At 36.6% G+C, this 16,559-nt stretch overlaps 1 protein-coding gene across 4 annotated transcripts in view; it reads right to left on the reverse strand.

Annotated features, from left to right (window-relative positions):
* The window catches only part of LOC134541952 (protein hobbit), a 440,842-nt gene that overhangs the window by 220,015 nt on the left and 204,268 nt on the right, over nucleotides 1-16,559 (reverse strand). For all 4 annotated transcript variants that reach the window (XM_063385710.1, XM_063385709.1, XM_063385711.1 and 1 more), the window contains 2 exons: nucleotides 8,580-8,744; nucleotides 6,975-7,175 (listed from right to left, as the gene is read on the reverse strand). In XM_063385710.1, coding sequence (XP_063241780.1) covers nucleotides 6,975-7,175; nucleotides 8,580-8,744 — 366 coding nt within the window. The remainder of the gene's footprint in view (nucleotides 1-6,974; nucleotides 7,176-8,579; nucleotides 8,745-16,559) is intronic.

The following is a 16,559-nucleotide window of genomic DNA, read 5'->3' on the forward strand; positions in this document are numbered from 1 at the left end:
AATACAAGTACAGGGCTAAACCGTACATTGTTGCCAGATCGAAGCCGCATTACGAAGTACGGGAGATGTATACTTTGAATTTTTTTGTACTAACATATTATTTATCAAAATGATAAAAAAAAATCACAAAATTTGTGTTGACTTGTGGTACGAAATGTAATGGTAAAATTATTATACAGTAAATTACACCTTACTGTTTCTTAGGAACCCCATCATAAATCTCTGAATGCTAAAACTAGGAGTGCCAAGACAAAAGAAACTCCCTTGCTAATGGATCCTACTCTTGATATGGTCAGTAGTTCTGTTGCCACACTTCTGCCAACTCAACCAGCTTATACTCCATGCAGTGGTACAGGTATGACCCAGATAGGAGTTCAGAGCAATTCTGTGATTTCAAAGGAATTTTGTGCCTATAATGACATAGGGTTGAATGTAGGGAAGGCAAACAATACAGATGCAGAAAAATAAATGCTGTTAAGAAGGCCATGGCAACCATCGGAAACTCATAAGTGTTATGTGCAAACTATAGGTTCAAAAAAACGGACTTTCCAAATCAAATGGTTCCAAAGATTTTCTTGGTTATCATATTCTGAAAAGCTAAGTGGAGCATTTTGTAAAACCTGTGTTTTATTTTGCCCTTGTGATGTTGGTAATAGCTCTCACGAGGCTCCCTCTAGTCTGGTGAGTAAACCATTTAATAAATGGAAAGATGCTCTCGAAACTTTTGAAAAACATGCACGAACCAAGTGCCACTTAAAATCAGAAATAGCAGCCAAAATGTTTTTGGAAATTTATGACTGCAAGCAAGCTAATGTCAGTGAACTTCTTTCACAGAAAGTCAAAACTGATGCAAAACAAAACAGGTAAATTATATCAACCATTGTCAAAACTCTTATTTTTTTGAGGGAGGCAAGAAATACCTCTACACGGGCATCGAGATTCTGGGCGGATAACTGTCAAAGAGCCTACCAACAATGATGGAAATTTCCGAGCACTACTCCACCTTCAAGCAAGAGCAGGAGATTCGTTTCTGAATGAACACTTAAACATTAGACGAGGAAATGTGATGTACATCAGTCCCACAGTTCAAAATGAACAGCTTAGTTTGATCAGGAAGCAAATTCAGGAAACTGTTGTAGAAAGAATTAAAAAGGCTAAGTTTTTCACTGTATTGGGAGATGAAACTACAGATATCAGCCATGTTGAACAGTTTTCTCTATGTGTCAGGAATGTGGGCATAGACTTGATTGATATTAGAGAGGATTTTCTGACATTCGTTCCTGTGTATGATGTCACTGGGGCTGGAATAGCATCTACTATAAAAACGGAACTACTAAAACTCGGTTTACAAATGACAAACCTACGTGGATGGTGTTGGAGCCATGAGTGGGCACCTTAATGGAGTCCAAGCTATAATTAGGAAAGATTGCCCAAAAGCTCTGTACACTCAATGGGGCGACTGAAATACTGCCCCTTGGAAGGGCAGCCCTTCAGGATTTTTCTGACAGTGGTTAGTTTGTAAAGTGACTGGAAGGGCAGCCCTTCCAGTATCTTAAAATGTGTCTATTTTCGTAATTTTATAATCCTGAATTGTTGCCCCTTGGAAGGGCAGCGCATCAGGATATCTTTAACAGTGGTGTTTTTGAAAGGTTGTCTGAATTGTTGCCCCTTGGAAGGGCAGCCCATCAGGATTTTTTTGACTATACTGATACACGATGGGTTGAAAGGCACGACTGTGTTGCTGTATTTTCTGAGTCATTTTTGTCTATCGTCCAAGCCTTGGAACTGTTGATAGAAAGAGGACAAGGTGACTTGACAGCAAAAACAAAAGCAATCGGGCTACACTCAAATTTGTGCTCTTTTGAATTCATTGTTACGCTACTAGTCATGTCAAAAATGTTGTCGATAACATACCACTTGTCGCAGTTCTTACAACGAGAGCGCTTGGATCTGTTTACAGCCATGGCCAAAATTGAACACGTGGAAAAAATGATAGCAGAAATAAGGAAGAACTGTGAAAATGAATTCGCTGTGGTTTACAACGATGCCCAATATAAGGCTTCGAAAGTTGGTGTTTTACCATCAATTCCACGAAGGGTAGGAACTCAGCGATTCCAAAACGTAGAAGCAAGCACACCTGAGGAGTATTATAGGCGAGTAGTTTTCGTACCATACCTTGATGAAATATTGATGCATTTGAAAGACAAGTTTTCTAAGTACAAAAGTATTTTACTGGGCCTGGAGTGCATTCTACCACAAAATCCAGCGAAAAAACAGTTCACTGACATCGAGAAAGTTGTTGAATTCCACAAAGATGACCTTAAAGATAGCAACAAATCTATTTTGGAAGCGGAATGGAGATTGTGGAAGATGAGCTGCAGGGAACACCAAACACAAGCAACAAAAGTCATGACTGTCTGTGAAGTGCTAAAAATAATCGACAATGACTCTTTTCCTAACATGGCAGTTCTTCTGAAGATTTTAGCTCTTCTTCCAGGTACGACAGCTTCTGTTGAGAGAAGTTTTTCCACTCTCAAGAGACACAAAACTTGTCTGCGAAACAAAACTGGCAAAGAAAGACTTACTGCACTTACTTTAATGACAGTTCATAGAGATGTAAAAAAAAAGTACAACGTAGAAGACATTGTAAAACAATATGGACAGATTTCTAGACGACTGCCATTATCTTGAGGTTGTTTTAGTATAAAATATATTTTTTAATGAAAAAAATCCTGTACATATACGTAATGTCTGCTATGGTAGTTAAGGAGTGCATCTTATTTTGTGAACTGAATTTTGCTATTTGTTTTGTAATTTTGTGTTAGGTTTCAAACTTAGCGGTTACTTTATTTTAAATTATTTCATTTGTTAACTATACCACAGGCCATAAATATATATTTGTTATATATTTAAAAATAATATTTTTATGTAATATTCAATCAGTAATGTTTTCAATGTTTTAAACTGTTATACGAAACATGAAATTATTACATTCCAGCAATTCAGATTCGCTATAAAATAAGTAAGGGTTATTATAATTATATTAGAATTTTTAAGAAATAATCATGAGATTTTCTTAAGCTTGAGATACTCACAATTTAATATATTTTGTGAACAATATTGAATAACAAGTGAATTCTGTATATATAATTATACAAAATCTTACAATTGTCATGAAATGAGGTTCATTTCCAACCTTAGTAAAAAAAAAAAAACTTTTGCTAAAATTTCCTTAAGCTTTAACTATGATTTTCTTTAAATCAAACGAAAAACATCCAGAAACAGTTCTAGTAGTTTTGTATCTTGTCAGATTTTCAGGTTTAAAAATATGCTGGGCAGGCTGACTTTACAAAACAAATTGAGTATCTATACTTACCATAAAAGTTATAAACAGTTTTTTTTTTTACAATTAAGCCAAGAAAACTGCAAGCATAGCCACCCTCATATTGCACCTTCAAATCCAAATTTTCCGCTTTATTGGAGGGGATGGGTGAATAGCAACTGCTACTGCTTGTACTGGGTTGTGTTCTTTAGATTTCTGGTGTCTACATTATTGTTCTGAATGACTATGTTTTTTGAGGTGGAGAAGCAGCCTGGCATGCTTCTGTTTCAGACACTGAAGGTGATTGGGAAATTCCAAAAGCAGCACTTACAGTGGGGTCGAGGTCACTCGAATGATGTGATTTTTCTGAAAGTGTTCTAGGAGCGATTGCAGTGGGTGGAATAATGTTAGGATTAAATGGATACATTCCGATTGCACGGAATGAGAAAATAGCATTATTACGAGTGGCTGATCTTAACCATGCACCACAAAAGATTTTACCAAATTGAAACTTTCCAATAAGACTACAAAAATTTGCTCTTCAAAATGTGTCTACTGCTTCTGTCTGGTAAACTTTTAAAGCTTCAAAAACTTCTTTGTCCAGCGGCTGAAGTTCATGACTGCAATGAGCAGGCAGAATCAATAGTTGGGTTGCAAGTGATTCGGCTGTATCCAAAACACTGAGGTCTTGGTGGCTTGCATGCCCATCCAGAATTAGAAGAATATTTCCCTGTAGACGATGGTAGTTTAAGTGATGAAGCCAATTGCAGAACTCTTTGGCTTGCATGTAGCCCTGTGCAAAAATTGACCCAGGCTGAAGTTCATCCCCATTCTCCAATTTTATATTTTTACCTTTAAAGATTATGAAAGGATGAATCCAGTTAGTTCCTGTAGCGTTTACACAGTCTATAACAGAAACTGTTGCTACTCCAGACCCCTGCTGAACAAGTTGTACCACCCTGAGGAGCTGTTCCTGCATCCAGTTGCCGCAAACCCCTTGTGATTGGTATTACCCCATTTTCCCTTAAAATAATTCATAATAATAATTTGTTAAATAAAGGTATAGCAGCGTGTTATGATTTAGTGTTGAGTCTCTGGGTCTAAGTCAAGTTTAAGGAATTGGTGTCAATTTATTTTGGCTTCAGTTTGTCCTTACGTCTTTTTATAAAGTCAGTAGTGGTAGTACACGCAGGTGTGTACAATAAAATTCAGCATTCCTCCAGAAAATATTACGAACAAAATTGTATTTCAAATTATCTTGAATTTAAAACAACAAAAAATAGAATTTTATAATCACGGTACTCTTTGGATTCCAGAGAGCAATCAAGGGTTTAGAGTTTTAAAAATTCTTCATTAACAAATAAAAATACTTAATACGTATGTGTCACCTAGTTAGAGCACAAACCGACGAAATTCATGCACAAGATAATAAAACAAATTTCATAAAGTTAAGATGTAAAATTATTTCACAAAATGTTTTTGAAATTTAATGCATTTCTATGCATTAATTAATGTGGCGATCAAGGCATTATGTATCTATACAAATTTAAGTAATAAACATTTTTAGATACATGCTTAACAAATGAATAATTGTAATAAATAAATAACAAATGTGCTGTGTCGTCGTCGTTTCCATGTTCCCACTTAGGGGCGACACTTTTTTGTGTGATTACTCCTCCTGTACTTCTACTCCGCTCAGGAAATATTTCAGAATATAATATGGAATATGTGTATATAGCTTTATGTAGGTGTATAGCTCTATAGCTAAGCAGTTGAGGTGACAATACAACTATGTGTTTGTATTTATTAAATTGGCTGTTTATGATGGGCGCCACTCCTATATATTATTTATTTACCTTGTCAACAAAAAAAAAGTGAAACAACATAAGAGAAAATAATATTTCGGATCCAATGTTCAGGTAGAGTGAAAAACAAGGAGAATTAGGATGTCTGAACATACACAATATTAAATAATAATAAAATAAAATACGATTAACAGATAGTCTTTAGTAAAATAAATGTATATTTGAATTTATGGTTTGGCAAGTGGTATATAATTATGTCTTTACAACAAGCAGGAAATACGTTGCACACATGAGTCTCCAACAAAAGTTCATTAGTTCAGTTTATTATGTCCGTTGTTCTCACTCTTAGATAGAAGAAAATAGATAAAATATAGTTTATTATTATTAACATTTAATCTAGGAAAAAGGTACCTCGGCTTAGTTCAGTATGTTGGGTAGGTAGAACAATATGAGATTCAACTCTCATTTTACCTCTGGGTAGGAACTGTGACATGTATATAGAATATTATTTGAATTATAATGTTTGTCTTTGGATGGCTTTACTTAGTTCTTAAAATAATCAGTGTTTTTATTCGTAGACAAAAAGTTATTGTGACATTTGGTTCAGGAAACGGTCTTTTACAATGGAGAATATGAGTCAGTTCTTACTCACGTCATTATTCACTCCTAATTACACATATATGCTGATGTGCCCTGTATTAATTACAAATATTTATTTATAAGACGATTTAAACATCCTTACACATGGAAGACCTAATTTAGCTTCGAGGATTGCCAGATATATACGGGATTGAAACCCGGGCGATTTCAACAACGCCGCCACAATTACATAACTTTCTCTTAATAATTAAGTTCTAAAACTGTTAACTTTTATAACTCGGCCTCCCATTGGCCGGAGCAAAAACCACCGTTAACGGAAATTTACACTTTAAAACAAATACCGACTTCCAACAAAACGTCTGAAAATATCAAAAGTCACAAATTTAAAATGTTAATTTTCAACAATGAATATACTGTTATATAAAATACGTGAAAAAAGTTTATTTTGCCGTTTAAGTCAATTGTGCCCTAGAGGGGTCTTGCCAATTGTTGCTCAAATGTCAGCTCGGGCTACGTCATAGAATGTAGCACACGTAGATACGTCCAAATACAAATACAAAGCATTTAACACGGGAAAAATAAACAAATAACAATAAAAATAAATATAAAATGTTATTAAAATAATAACAATTCACTTTCTGTGCGTGGAATAGTCATGTAACAGCACAGTGCCAAATAAAATAGTGATATTTAATCAGAACTTAATAACATATAAATGTGGTGTTATTAGATTCATGAGGTATGACGTTATTGTATATAGTTACACTTATTTATGTTTCCCTATTTAATATGTTAAATATTTTTTTCTTAAGTTCTTTGCAGTGCTTGATTTTACTGGCATGTCAAAGAGAATATATACGCCTATTATAAGATAAGTAGCTATAAAAATTCTTAACATAGGCCAATAATTTAAAAACAACATTAATTTTTACTCTCTCAAATTACCTGCTAGCAGCAAGACTGCCGTTTCTGTAGTGCTGTTCAAATTCACACCTGTTGTGACTCGACTAAAGCCTCAGCCAAGAGGTAGTCGGAGCAACGTACAAGCGCTGAAAATACCACTCAACAAAAAAAAGTGGCATTATTGTAGCCATGCCGTTACCCTAACGTATATTGAATGAAAAGACAATACAAATACCTTTAATTATAAACTTGACAACACAATTCATAACTGCTAAAGCTAAAAGGCACCATTAATACTAATGTGATGAGGGAAACACAGAGAGTGGAAACCACAGGCAGCTCACCATTGGTCCAGTCCATCGCAACATGACTCCAAGTGAGCTCCATCTCCTCTGTGGTGTTGTAGGGGTCAAGAGACGCATGTAGCAGCACCGTCATCTGGCGTACCAGCATGGTGAGGCGGCCATGGAATAGAAGGCGCATCTTGTCCCAGAAGGGAAGAGGCGGGCTCGGATCCTGGCTCTGCGGGACAATCTTCTCCAAGCCTGCAGGACCATGTGATGTCATCGTCCTCTGTCATACACTGTCTCAAGTACAGATGGTTCTCAAGTGTCGTTACTGTATTTTGCATACACTGCTTCAAGTATAGACCAAGCATAACTGCTAAATTGTCATTACTGTACCTTGCCTACACTGCTGTGTGTGATGACAGTACTAAAGTGTCATTACTGAGAGAGGTTGTAATGATGTTCACAACCATTCCCGCTTTCCTCTGCATCTTTTTGCTGGAAATTTGACTGGGGCTCAGTGGATGCTCGGACTATGAAGCAGTCAAGCCTGAGTCTGGGCCTGTGGATATGTCTACCGGCCAGGATAGATAAGACATTCAACCACACTTGACCAGCAATGGAACAATCGGTGCCCGAGGTGTGCGTAGGACCCAGCGCAGACTGTCCCGAAACTCTATCACCATCACCGAGATGACGAGGTGTTGCAGGTGGGTCAGAGCTGCTGAGAACCCACCATGCATATGCAATACGCTACGTGTGTGTGTCAACCGTCATGCTGGGCAGTATCTACATAAGACGTCAGCACGACCTGGAGATATCTAGTTGGAGTCCCGTGCAGCCAGCTGCCGAGAGAGTCAGCGAGAAGCACAAGGAACCTTGCCCGAGACAGGAGGAGGGTGAATGTACATTCACAACCCAGTGACGAGCCCCCGAGCAGTGACGGACCCCAGCAAAGAAGCTATGGGCGGACGCCAGAAAAACATGCTAACGTCACCCACTGAGTGATGCGTCCAGTGGGTGGACGCCTTCCCGGATACAACACGCTGCAACTACCACACTGCAAGTGCCGCCCAGGGTTGGGGATTCCATACTCAGAGACCGCGGAGTGTTGAGCGACCCAGGACATCGCTACGGACTACATAGAGGACCCAACCCCATGTAGGACAACGACTGATCAGGCGAGTAACCGACGTAACACAATGAAACTTCCGGTGATGATAAACTTTTCTGGGGGTTAATTTTTTAGACATCATAGTTGGTGAAGTGAAATAATAGATTCATTGCCTAAAACATGTGACACAGACTAACGTAATTAGAGTGAACCTGAAGACAGTGAGTGTTTAATTTTTCAGTATTCTCAACTCACCAGTTATTAGACGGACACAGGTTTTGTATTTGTGCCGATGCCGTTATCTCAGTCTGTCTCTGCAAATTTCAATCAGTATAGTATTGTTAATTTTAAAATTCATAACAGGTTAACCATTTTATATTATTAAATGGGACATCTTTGGTTACAGAATAACACCTGGATGAATTGCACGAGTAGCCAGATATAATAACAGCGCAGTGCATTCAATATTGAATATTCAACCCTTGTTGAATCACAGCCTCTTACACAGGTCTGCCATCTACACCAAGAGTGGCCTGACCAACACTTACCCAGGTTGCACTGTGCTATAACAGGCTCCCAGCATGGACCGAAGGCATAGCTGTAGTGCTGGATTTCACAGTTGAAGTCATGGTACAGCTTGAGAGAGGTCATGCCGCGCTCCACCACAGTCTTGCCCCAGGGATCTCCGAGTTCCACAACCACAGAGCGCTTGGCTGCACACATGGGCGTCATCTCTTTAGCAACACACCTAGCACTTTCAGTACAACATCTCAATAAGTCTCTACACATTTAAAGTGTTTTTTTTTTCTGAAATATACAGTGGCTTTTTTCATGTAAGAACATAAAATAACATTTTAAGTAAAAGCTTATTAATTAATACTCCGATATCACGATTAAAATCAAAATATCATTCAACAAATTAAAGAACAGTATTTATTTGCTTTTGATTTTAGTTTGGTGAAAATTTGAAAAATAAATAAATTAATACTAACATTTTTTACAATTTTATTTATGCTGAGCTAATTTCAATATATAGCAGTAAATATATTACTTGTTAAAAGAAATCAAAGCACACAGCTTCGAATCCACTCAGCAAAAGTATGCCAGCCAGGAGCATTTTAACTTCATATCACTTAGCGTCATGGACCAAAAATGAAAAAATATAAGCTGTTCTTTTATAAAGGCATTGAAATATTGGAAAAGAAAATTATGTAGCTAAATAATCTTACCTGGACATTTTATTTATATTGATTTTTGCATTAAGAGTTTTTTTGTCTGCGTGGAATTATGGATAAGGTACATAGCTTAAGATGGTAGTAGTAATCTTAGATTATTAGTACATTTGTCTTTAGATGATTATCTTAAAATGTTTTCAAATCTTAAGATTTCTTGGAAGAGGATATGAATAAATATGTGGCAGCTATATTATTGTTAAAATCTTTATCAAAATAGGGCATTAAATTACTCAGGAAAGGGAAGAAGTTACAATGGTGTCGTTTTGAGGAAGTCAGTAGCTGTGGCCATTTTGATATTGAATCAGCTTAGTGCTACTATTGTCTGCTGTTAGCCATTTTGTATGGTGTCCCAGTAACCATATTGGCAGCCATGTAGGTTCTGAAGTTCACAACTAGTATTGCCAGTTTTAACACCTTATTAAATCTCCTGTGAAGGGTATCAGGTGAACGGAGGGACAAAGTTGGAAAAATGGACATCCAAAAGCCAATTAGCTAGATATTTGGCTAAATGAATATGTTATGAACAAGGTAAGAGAGATACACTATAAAGAAACATAAGCTATAATGTTCATACTTGTGATTAGTTTTTACGGGAAACCTATCTCCATCTACTGAATGTCATATGTTATGACGATATTGGAGGGTTATAGTTAGTTGTGTGTTTTGTTGTTTGCTAGCACGTGATAACTGTAATCTTTAATTATTGCTACCAGGAGCGCTGAAGATTTAAATATTTGTCATCATGCACTAGTGTCTCATGGGACTAGGTCTGGCTTGCCCTCTTCGGTCATTAGTTGTAATAGTTTATATGGTGCCTTGCTCTATGACGCCACTGAGTGCATTGTAGCATCTGTCATTTGTTGTATAGGTTTATATTTCATTGGTCACTGACTCTACTGAGCGGGTCTTGTAGATTGGGATATTGTTGTTTTGGTTTGTATGGTGCATTGCTCACTATTATGACTGGTTTTGTCTTGACATGTTCAGTCAATACTTGTATTGGTTTGTATAGTACCTCGCTCATTGACGATGTAGCACTGCAGGTCCCAGCACTCCCCCATTCTTCAGAGTATTTTAATTCCATTATGTTTTTCAGTAATCATTATATTAGCCTATGTATGTAGATTTAAGGGAAGTTGACCTAGTTTTATATTTGTATTTTTCTATCCTTAATATATTTTTGTAGTTTATATTTAACTATTTTAATTTAGAAATCCATTTAACATTTTTTTTTCTGATTTCTACTTTTTTGCCAAATTAGTATTTGTTAAAAAGCAAGTTACAATATTATATTTACTTTAAATATTGTTTTTAATCCCATAGCTTACGTTTGTGTTTATTTGGAAGCTATAATTATGTTTCTGGAATATACATATATATATAATTTTTATTTTTATTTTTTTTTTGAAAAGGAAGGGTGATATACATTAGTAAAACATGGCGGTGCATATTTTCTTAGTATTTTTTTTTTAATTACCAAAATATTCTGGTGCTTTCTGAACGTATTCTTATGATGGGAAAATCAGTAGGTATTAGCTTCCATGGGAGGAGGTAAAATTATCAGGGTTTTGTGCCAGCTACTCAGAGAAGACTTTGTGATTTTTATGGGTTTTTTTTTTGCAGAAATGCCACGATGTGATGTTAAGGAATTTGGTATGGTATTGTGTCCTCCGATGATTGGTCGGTGAGGTCACACAGCTGCCATTGCCCTGAGTGGTGTTACACGGTTGCATAGCCTCATCAGTTGTTCAAATACTGTGCTATAAGAACATGCAAGCCAATGTAACATTAGCCTAGATTTTTTAAATTGTGTCCCAATGTTTCCCTTTCAGAACTCCTTTTAAGCAATCAATTTTCTATACTTAATTCTCTAGCCAGAGCTATTTTAAATAAATTGGCACATTTCTGTAGTAACTGCATACCCAAACTGTCATTAATAGTAAATGCACTTGCATCTGTTCTCAAAAAAAAAAAGGCTGGGGGATGGGAAATTAGGACTGTAGGCAGGCTGGAGCACCAAAGGAGTGTGGGTCCTAGCCAAGAAATCGTTGAAAAAGAGAGCGCTGTGACTTGGCGCATTGTCGTGTCCTTTTGTTTGTCAGTCAACACTTTTGGGACCAGTTTGGAGTAAACCTTTTTTCATGTTAAAATTTTTGGTTACAAGATGATAAACAATTGTTTACATCATGTTTGGAGTTTGTGCTATTAATTGAAGGCTCAACCATCTGTAAGAGTTCAAACAATTATGCACATGCATCACAGTTTCGTCGATTCAGGAGCTTGATGGTAGTCCACTGCGGGGTTCGTCAGCAATCTTCTCTCAGTCTTCCTTGAACGAGTTTTAATATCGTAAAACTAGTAATTTAGGCAAGCAATCATTCCCAAAGGCCTGCTGAATTAATGAAAATGTTTTGGTGGCGGACTTCATAAATTTGACGCAAAATGTTATAAGAAATGTTGCTCCAAAAAAGATTCATCACACTGTGTTACATTAACTCACAACAGGTTTCACGGGATCGCAAGTCCTGACTCTCTGGCAGCTCGGAGGCGACTGAGACTGGATGTGTTTTGAAAATAACAACCCCTTCCATCAAGCCCAGCATGTTAGAACATGCTGCAGTGTATCGCTGCATCAAGAAAAAATTGGTTACATTACTTATGAAACGCACTTTGTATGTATGTTTTATTTTGTAAGCTTGCCAAGACGAACCAGTTAACACATGTATGACACTTTTCTTCTTTTGCAAGTGCTACTTTACATTTAACTAACCATGGTTACCGACTATGCAAGCTTTATTCCAACCTTAGTTATATACATTGTCACTAACAGAAAATCAAGGTTGGTTATTACTTCTTGCCATAATATCTTTAGCTATGAGTGGCAAATGTATTCATATATCATTAAACACCAAGCTAACTCAGTGTCCACTCACATTATACTCAGTCCAGCCATGCTGTGCCAACCCTCTACCTCTCACCCTCTCCTTCTTCCGACTGAAGACCTACACAAAGATTCCTAACAGGTCAGTAGACAACATTCCTAGCTTCCATCAATTTTACACATGCTGTAATTTCCCAACTTGGATATTTTAAACATGAAACTCATAGAAAACATCCTGGAGCTTTAAGGTTCTTGTTACTCTTAGTTATAAACTCTAGTTTAAGTTGTATGGTATGACTTAGAGAATAATTTCTTGTTGGTTAGCAGGGGGATTTTTGGAGACAAAACATCTGCTGCCCTTTCAAAACTCCCTTTAGCTGTAAGCAAATTGATAGGAAAGATGAACTCAAGAGATTAGAAGTGAAGTGTCTCATCAAGCTACAAAGCCTCAGAGAAAAAGATACTGCTAAAGAATTCTTTAACACACTTTGGGAACTGTTTGCTGCTCGAAACATTGTAAGCAAAAATGTTGATGAGAAGCTGTTCGCAACTGCTAATCATCTTGCCCTTATCAATACTGTTACCAAGAAGGAATTTTTAGAAAGTTATCTTGCACAGCAGATGCAAGTTTCCGATGTTTTTAACGATCTGCCAGATCTTGCAAGGATTGCAATCTGAACACAGCAACTTTGTGTCACAAACTTTAGCAGTGCCATGGATACTGGTTTCTAACAAGGACAGTGAGCTGGCATTTTCATCATATTGTCATGCGGTAAAATTTTACGTGTAGGGTTTATTGAACTTGGCTATGCGCATGTAGTGCTTTGTGAGCCCGCGTGAGTTCCTGACACTTGCTTGCGACACTCGGGCATTGACTTTTGTTTTCCTGGTGCGGTAGATTGCTAACGCTCTCTGTTTTCTGGGACGGTGGCATGATTCGCCGCCCGAGGGCCTGGCCAGCTACGCGGGCGGTTGCGACATCCTGGCCTGGAATCTCCGGGAGCGTTGGCCGCCCTGGTTGGTTTCGCTGCGTTGCTGTTCTCGCGCAGGCGCGCGCCTGATGCACTGGTGTTTGTGTCGCAACCTGGTGGAAGAAATGCAAGTCTGGCATGACCGGTGGAGGGGGGGGATAGCGTCGGTCGGCGGCCTGGGGGTTGTGTTGTGAAATCGCGGCCGGGAATTTTTGCTTTCGCGTGGAGTGTTCTCGACGTGATGACGATGTGAGGTGAAATTAATAAAGGGGGCCACCCTGGGGGCGCCCAGGGTGGTTCTTCTCGGTGAGGTGTTGGAGGTCTGTCGGAGCTCCGGCCTGACGGGTAGCTGCGTGCTGCCGTTCGAAGGTGTTGTAAGTAATGGCGAACTCGTAATTCTCCTTCACCTCTTGTAACATCTGTGGGCGTATTTTCAAATTGTGTTAGGATGACTTAACGTTTTGATTCTTTCCAGGAGTGCAGGCAGTTAGGGGTATCCAGTAATGTAAAATTTCTTTCGTTAATTTTAGCTTAAGGATGGGTCGAGGTGTGTGTTAAGAATGATCATGTTATTTTAAAAAGTAATACTCGTGCTAAGAAGAGGATAAATTTTTGTTTATTTATTTCAAAGGAGTATTTATTTATTTATTGTTTACAGAGTAGCTAGACATTATTTACAATTATTTATTTACATTATTTATTTATTTCCTTATGTGTTGATCATAGTTTACCGGAAATAAACCTGAAACGATGTGGAATAAATAATACTTTTTTTTTTCTCTTTCAGTCAACACCCTCACCCCCTGTCCTAATGAGGTTAGACAATCCCTGTACCAGCTCTACTGCTACCACCCCCCCCCCCCCTAATGTTTATTTTGAAATCTTAAGAAGTTATTTTATTATTTTTATTTTGAGTGACATCTTGTAGATCTTGACGGAGACCGAGGGCCTCCGCCACAATATGTACAGATATTTTCTGACATGCCTATTGGTTTAAAAATCAGCTACATTTTAATTATTCTGGCTCAATATTTCAATGGCCGTGCTTAATTTTATCATTATATTGAATGTTTTTCAACTTCAAGATATAAATGAACAGAGCTAAAACAATTTGAATCTTGTAACTGCAGGCTGATAATACAGGCCAACCATTTCAAGCAAACTAGGGTACATTGAACATATAAAATAAATTAGAGACATATATTTTTTACTTACTGCAAGCCATGTCCACTGCAGTCCACTGCAAACATTTTTTTAATAATATTGTTATGAATTAATTTTTTTAATAATTAAATTATTGTTTATTTGTAAATTTATGTTTATTTGTTGAAAATTATCAAAAACTAATGGTTAAAAGCAGAGTCCTTTTATAATAAATAAAAATGAATAGATTTTAAAATTTGTAATATTAAACTATTTTTTTTAATTAGTTGAAACCTATATGTTAATTTGTTAAAGGAAATAAATTTATTTTAAGAATTTATTATTACAACTTTTTAATTAATTTAAATCTATGTTGATTTGTTGATTTATTATCAAAAACTTATGGTTATACGTGGATTCATTTTATAGTAAAAAATTAATATATTTATTTAACATTATTTTAATGTTTTATCTCACATTATTTCACTACCATCGACCGACAAATACTACGTTTTTTTTTGTTTTCATCATTAACTTTGAGATTTTTTTTTTTCCTTTAGGGTTCTCTATAAAAGATGTTGTAAAATTGCCGCCGCTACGTCATGATTTTCCAGAGTTGACACACAGAATTGAAGAGCGTATTGCTTCCATTACTCTAAAAAGTTTTTAACCAATGTGTTTGCTCGCGTTAGCACTATCGTTCTATATTTAGATCACTTGTTATTGTGTTTAAGCGGAGGTATTTGCCTTTTGCTTGGGGTTCGTATCCCATCCGGTGGGTACGAGTGGTTAGTTCTGTGTGTAAATGTGGCGGACGTTGCTGTGAGTCTGCGAGTGTTCTCGAGTTGCTCTCGTTTCCCTCTCAAAAGCGGAATGTAGTTGTTACAATGCATCGGTGTGGGGGTAGTTAATTGTATCAATCGTGGAATTTCGCAACCAGTATATAGAGCGAATTAGAGAGAGAAAGAGAGAAAGAGAGAGAGATATGAAGAGAGAGGTTTTGTAGGTTTTCATTAATGGTTTTACAATTTTGAGTTAGCGCACATATTTTAATAGTTGTAATTAGATTTTTTTTTAAAAACATTTAATTTTATCCTCCTAATTTTGCTACACAACGATTATACACTAAATGATTCCTGTGTGGTTAATAAAAGTATAATTATATATATATATATATATATATATATATATATATATGTATATATTCTTAATGCATGTGGCTGTAAATATGAAATTGATGGTACTATCTTCTTTCCACCCAATGGTGCAATGATGAATATTTGTCTGTGTGTGTTCGCTAGCATTTTTTTTATATTTATTTTTTCTAGTTCAATTGTGCTTACTTTCATATACATAGAAATGCTTGGGGTGTAATAGAATTTTCTGTTTCATTGGGTTAGTATTGAAAGGGTACTTTGATAAATATGTTTTGAATTTTGGGGGGTTTGTATAGTACTTATATATCATTCATGCATATATTCGTGTGTCATTGTATCTCGATGAACTTACATTTTGTGGAATATGAGTGTTAAGTTGGCTAGTGCGATTTCTTACATTGTATATATTTAAGGTTTAGGAATAGTTAATATTATGTTACCAAGTTGTGTTCCGGCCTGTTTTCACGTAAACTATGAGAATGCTAGCCTGGTTTAACGTACATGTTTGATTTTTTTTTTAATTGAGTCTTTTACAATAATTACATAATGGTTGCGCACTGGCAACCCCTTCTGTCTGTGAAGGACACGTCTGGCAACTAATGCTGGGCTGCGGTGGCCGGCAGAGTTTAAGGTCTTTATATCGATACTTTTTCTTGGCTGCTTCATTTTTTTTTTATTTCACGGATGGGTTTGTGAACGTGATGGAGAATATTCTATTAAGTGTGTTGTGTTTAGCTACTATCGGTGCTGCTGTGTGTGTGTGTGTGTGTATGTGTATATATATATATATATATATATATATATTACAGTTCTCGTTGTTAATCAATGTAAATTTAAATTTAAAATAAGTATAAAGGTTCCAAACATGATGGTGGAAACATCCTGGAAGTCGTGTGTGTGTGTTACGATCTAACCCTGTGTTTCGATACGTATGTGGGACAATGTGTGCTACTGCAATGATTATCATCCTTTATCCGCGAGGGACTTGGCCTTTGAAGCTTCATCTTACTGATCTATTTGCGTTTTTTTTTTCACCTTTCTGTGTTTGTAATGTCTGAACTTTGTTTTCTTTTTTGAAGTGATTCCATATTATTGGTAATTTGGTTTGCTTTTTAGTTGTATATTTATATCTATATGCTTC

This window comes from Bacillus rossius (genome assembly GCF_032445375.1).
Source record: "Bacillus rossius redtenbacheri isolate Brsri chromosome 4 unlocalized genomic scaffold, Brsri_v3 Brsri_v3_scf4_2, whole genome shotgun sequence".
In the NCBI taxonomy this organism is placed as follows: Eukaryota; Metazoa; Arthropoda; class Insecta; order Phasmatodea; family Bacillidae; genus Bacillus; species Bacillus rossius.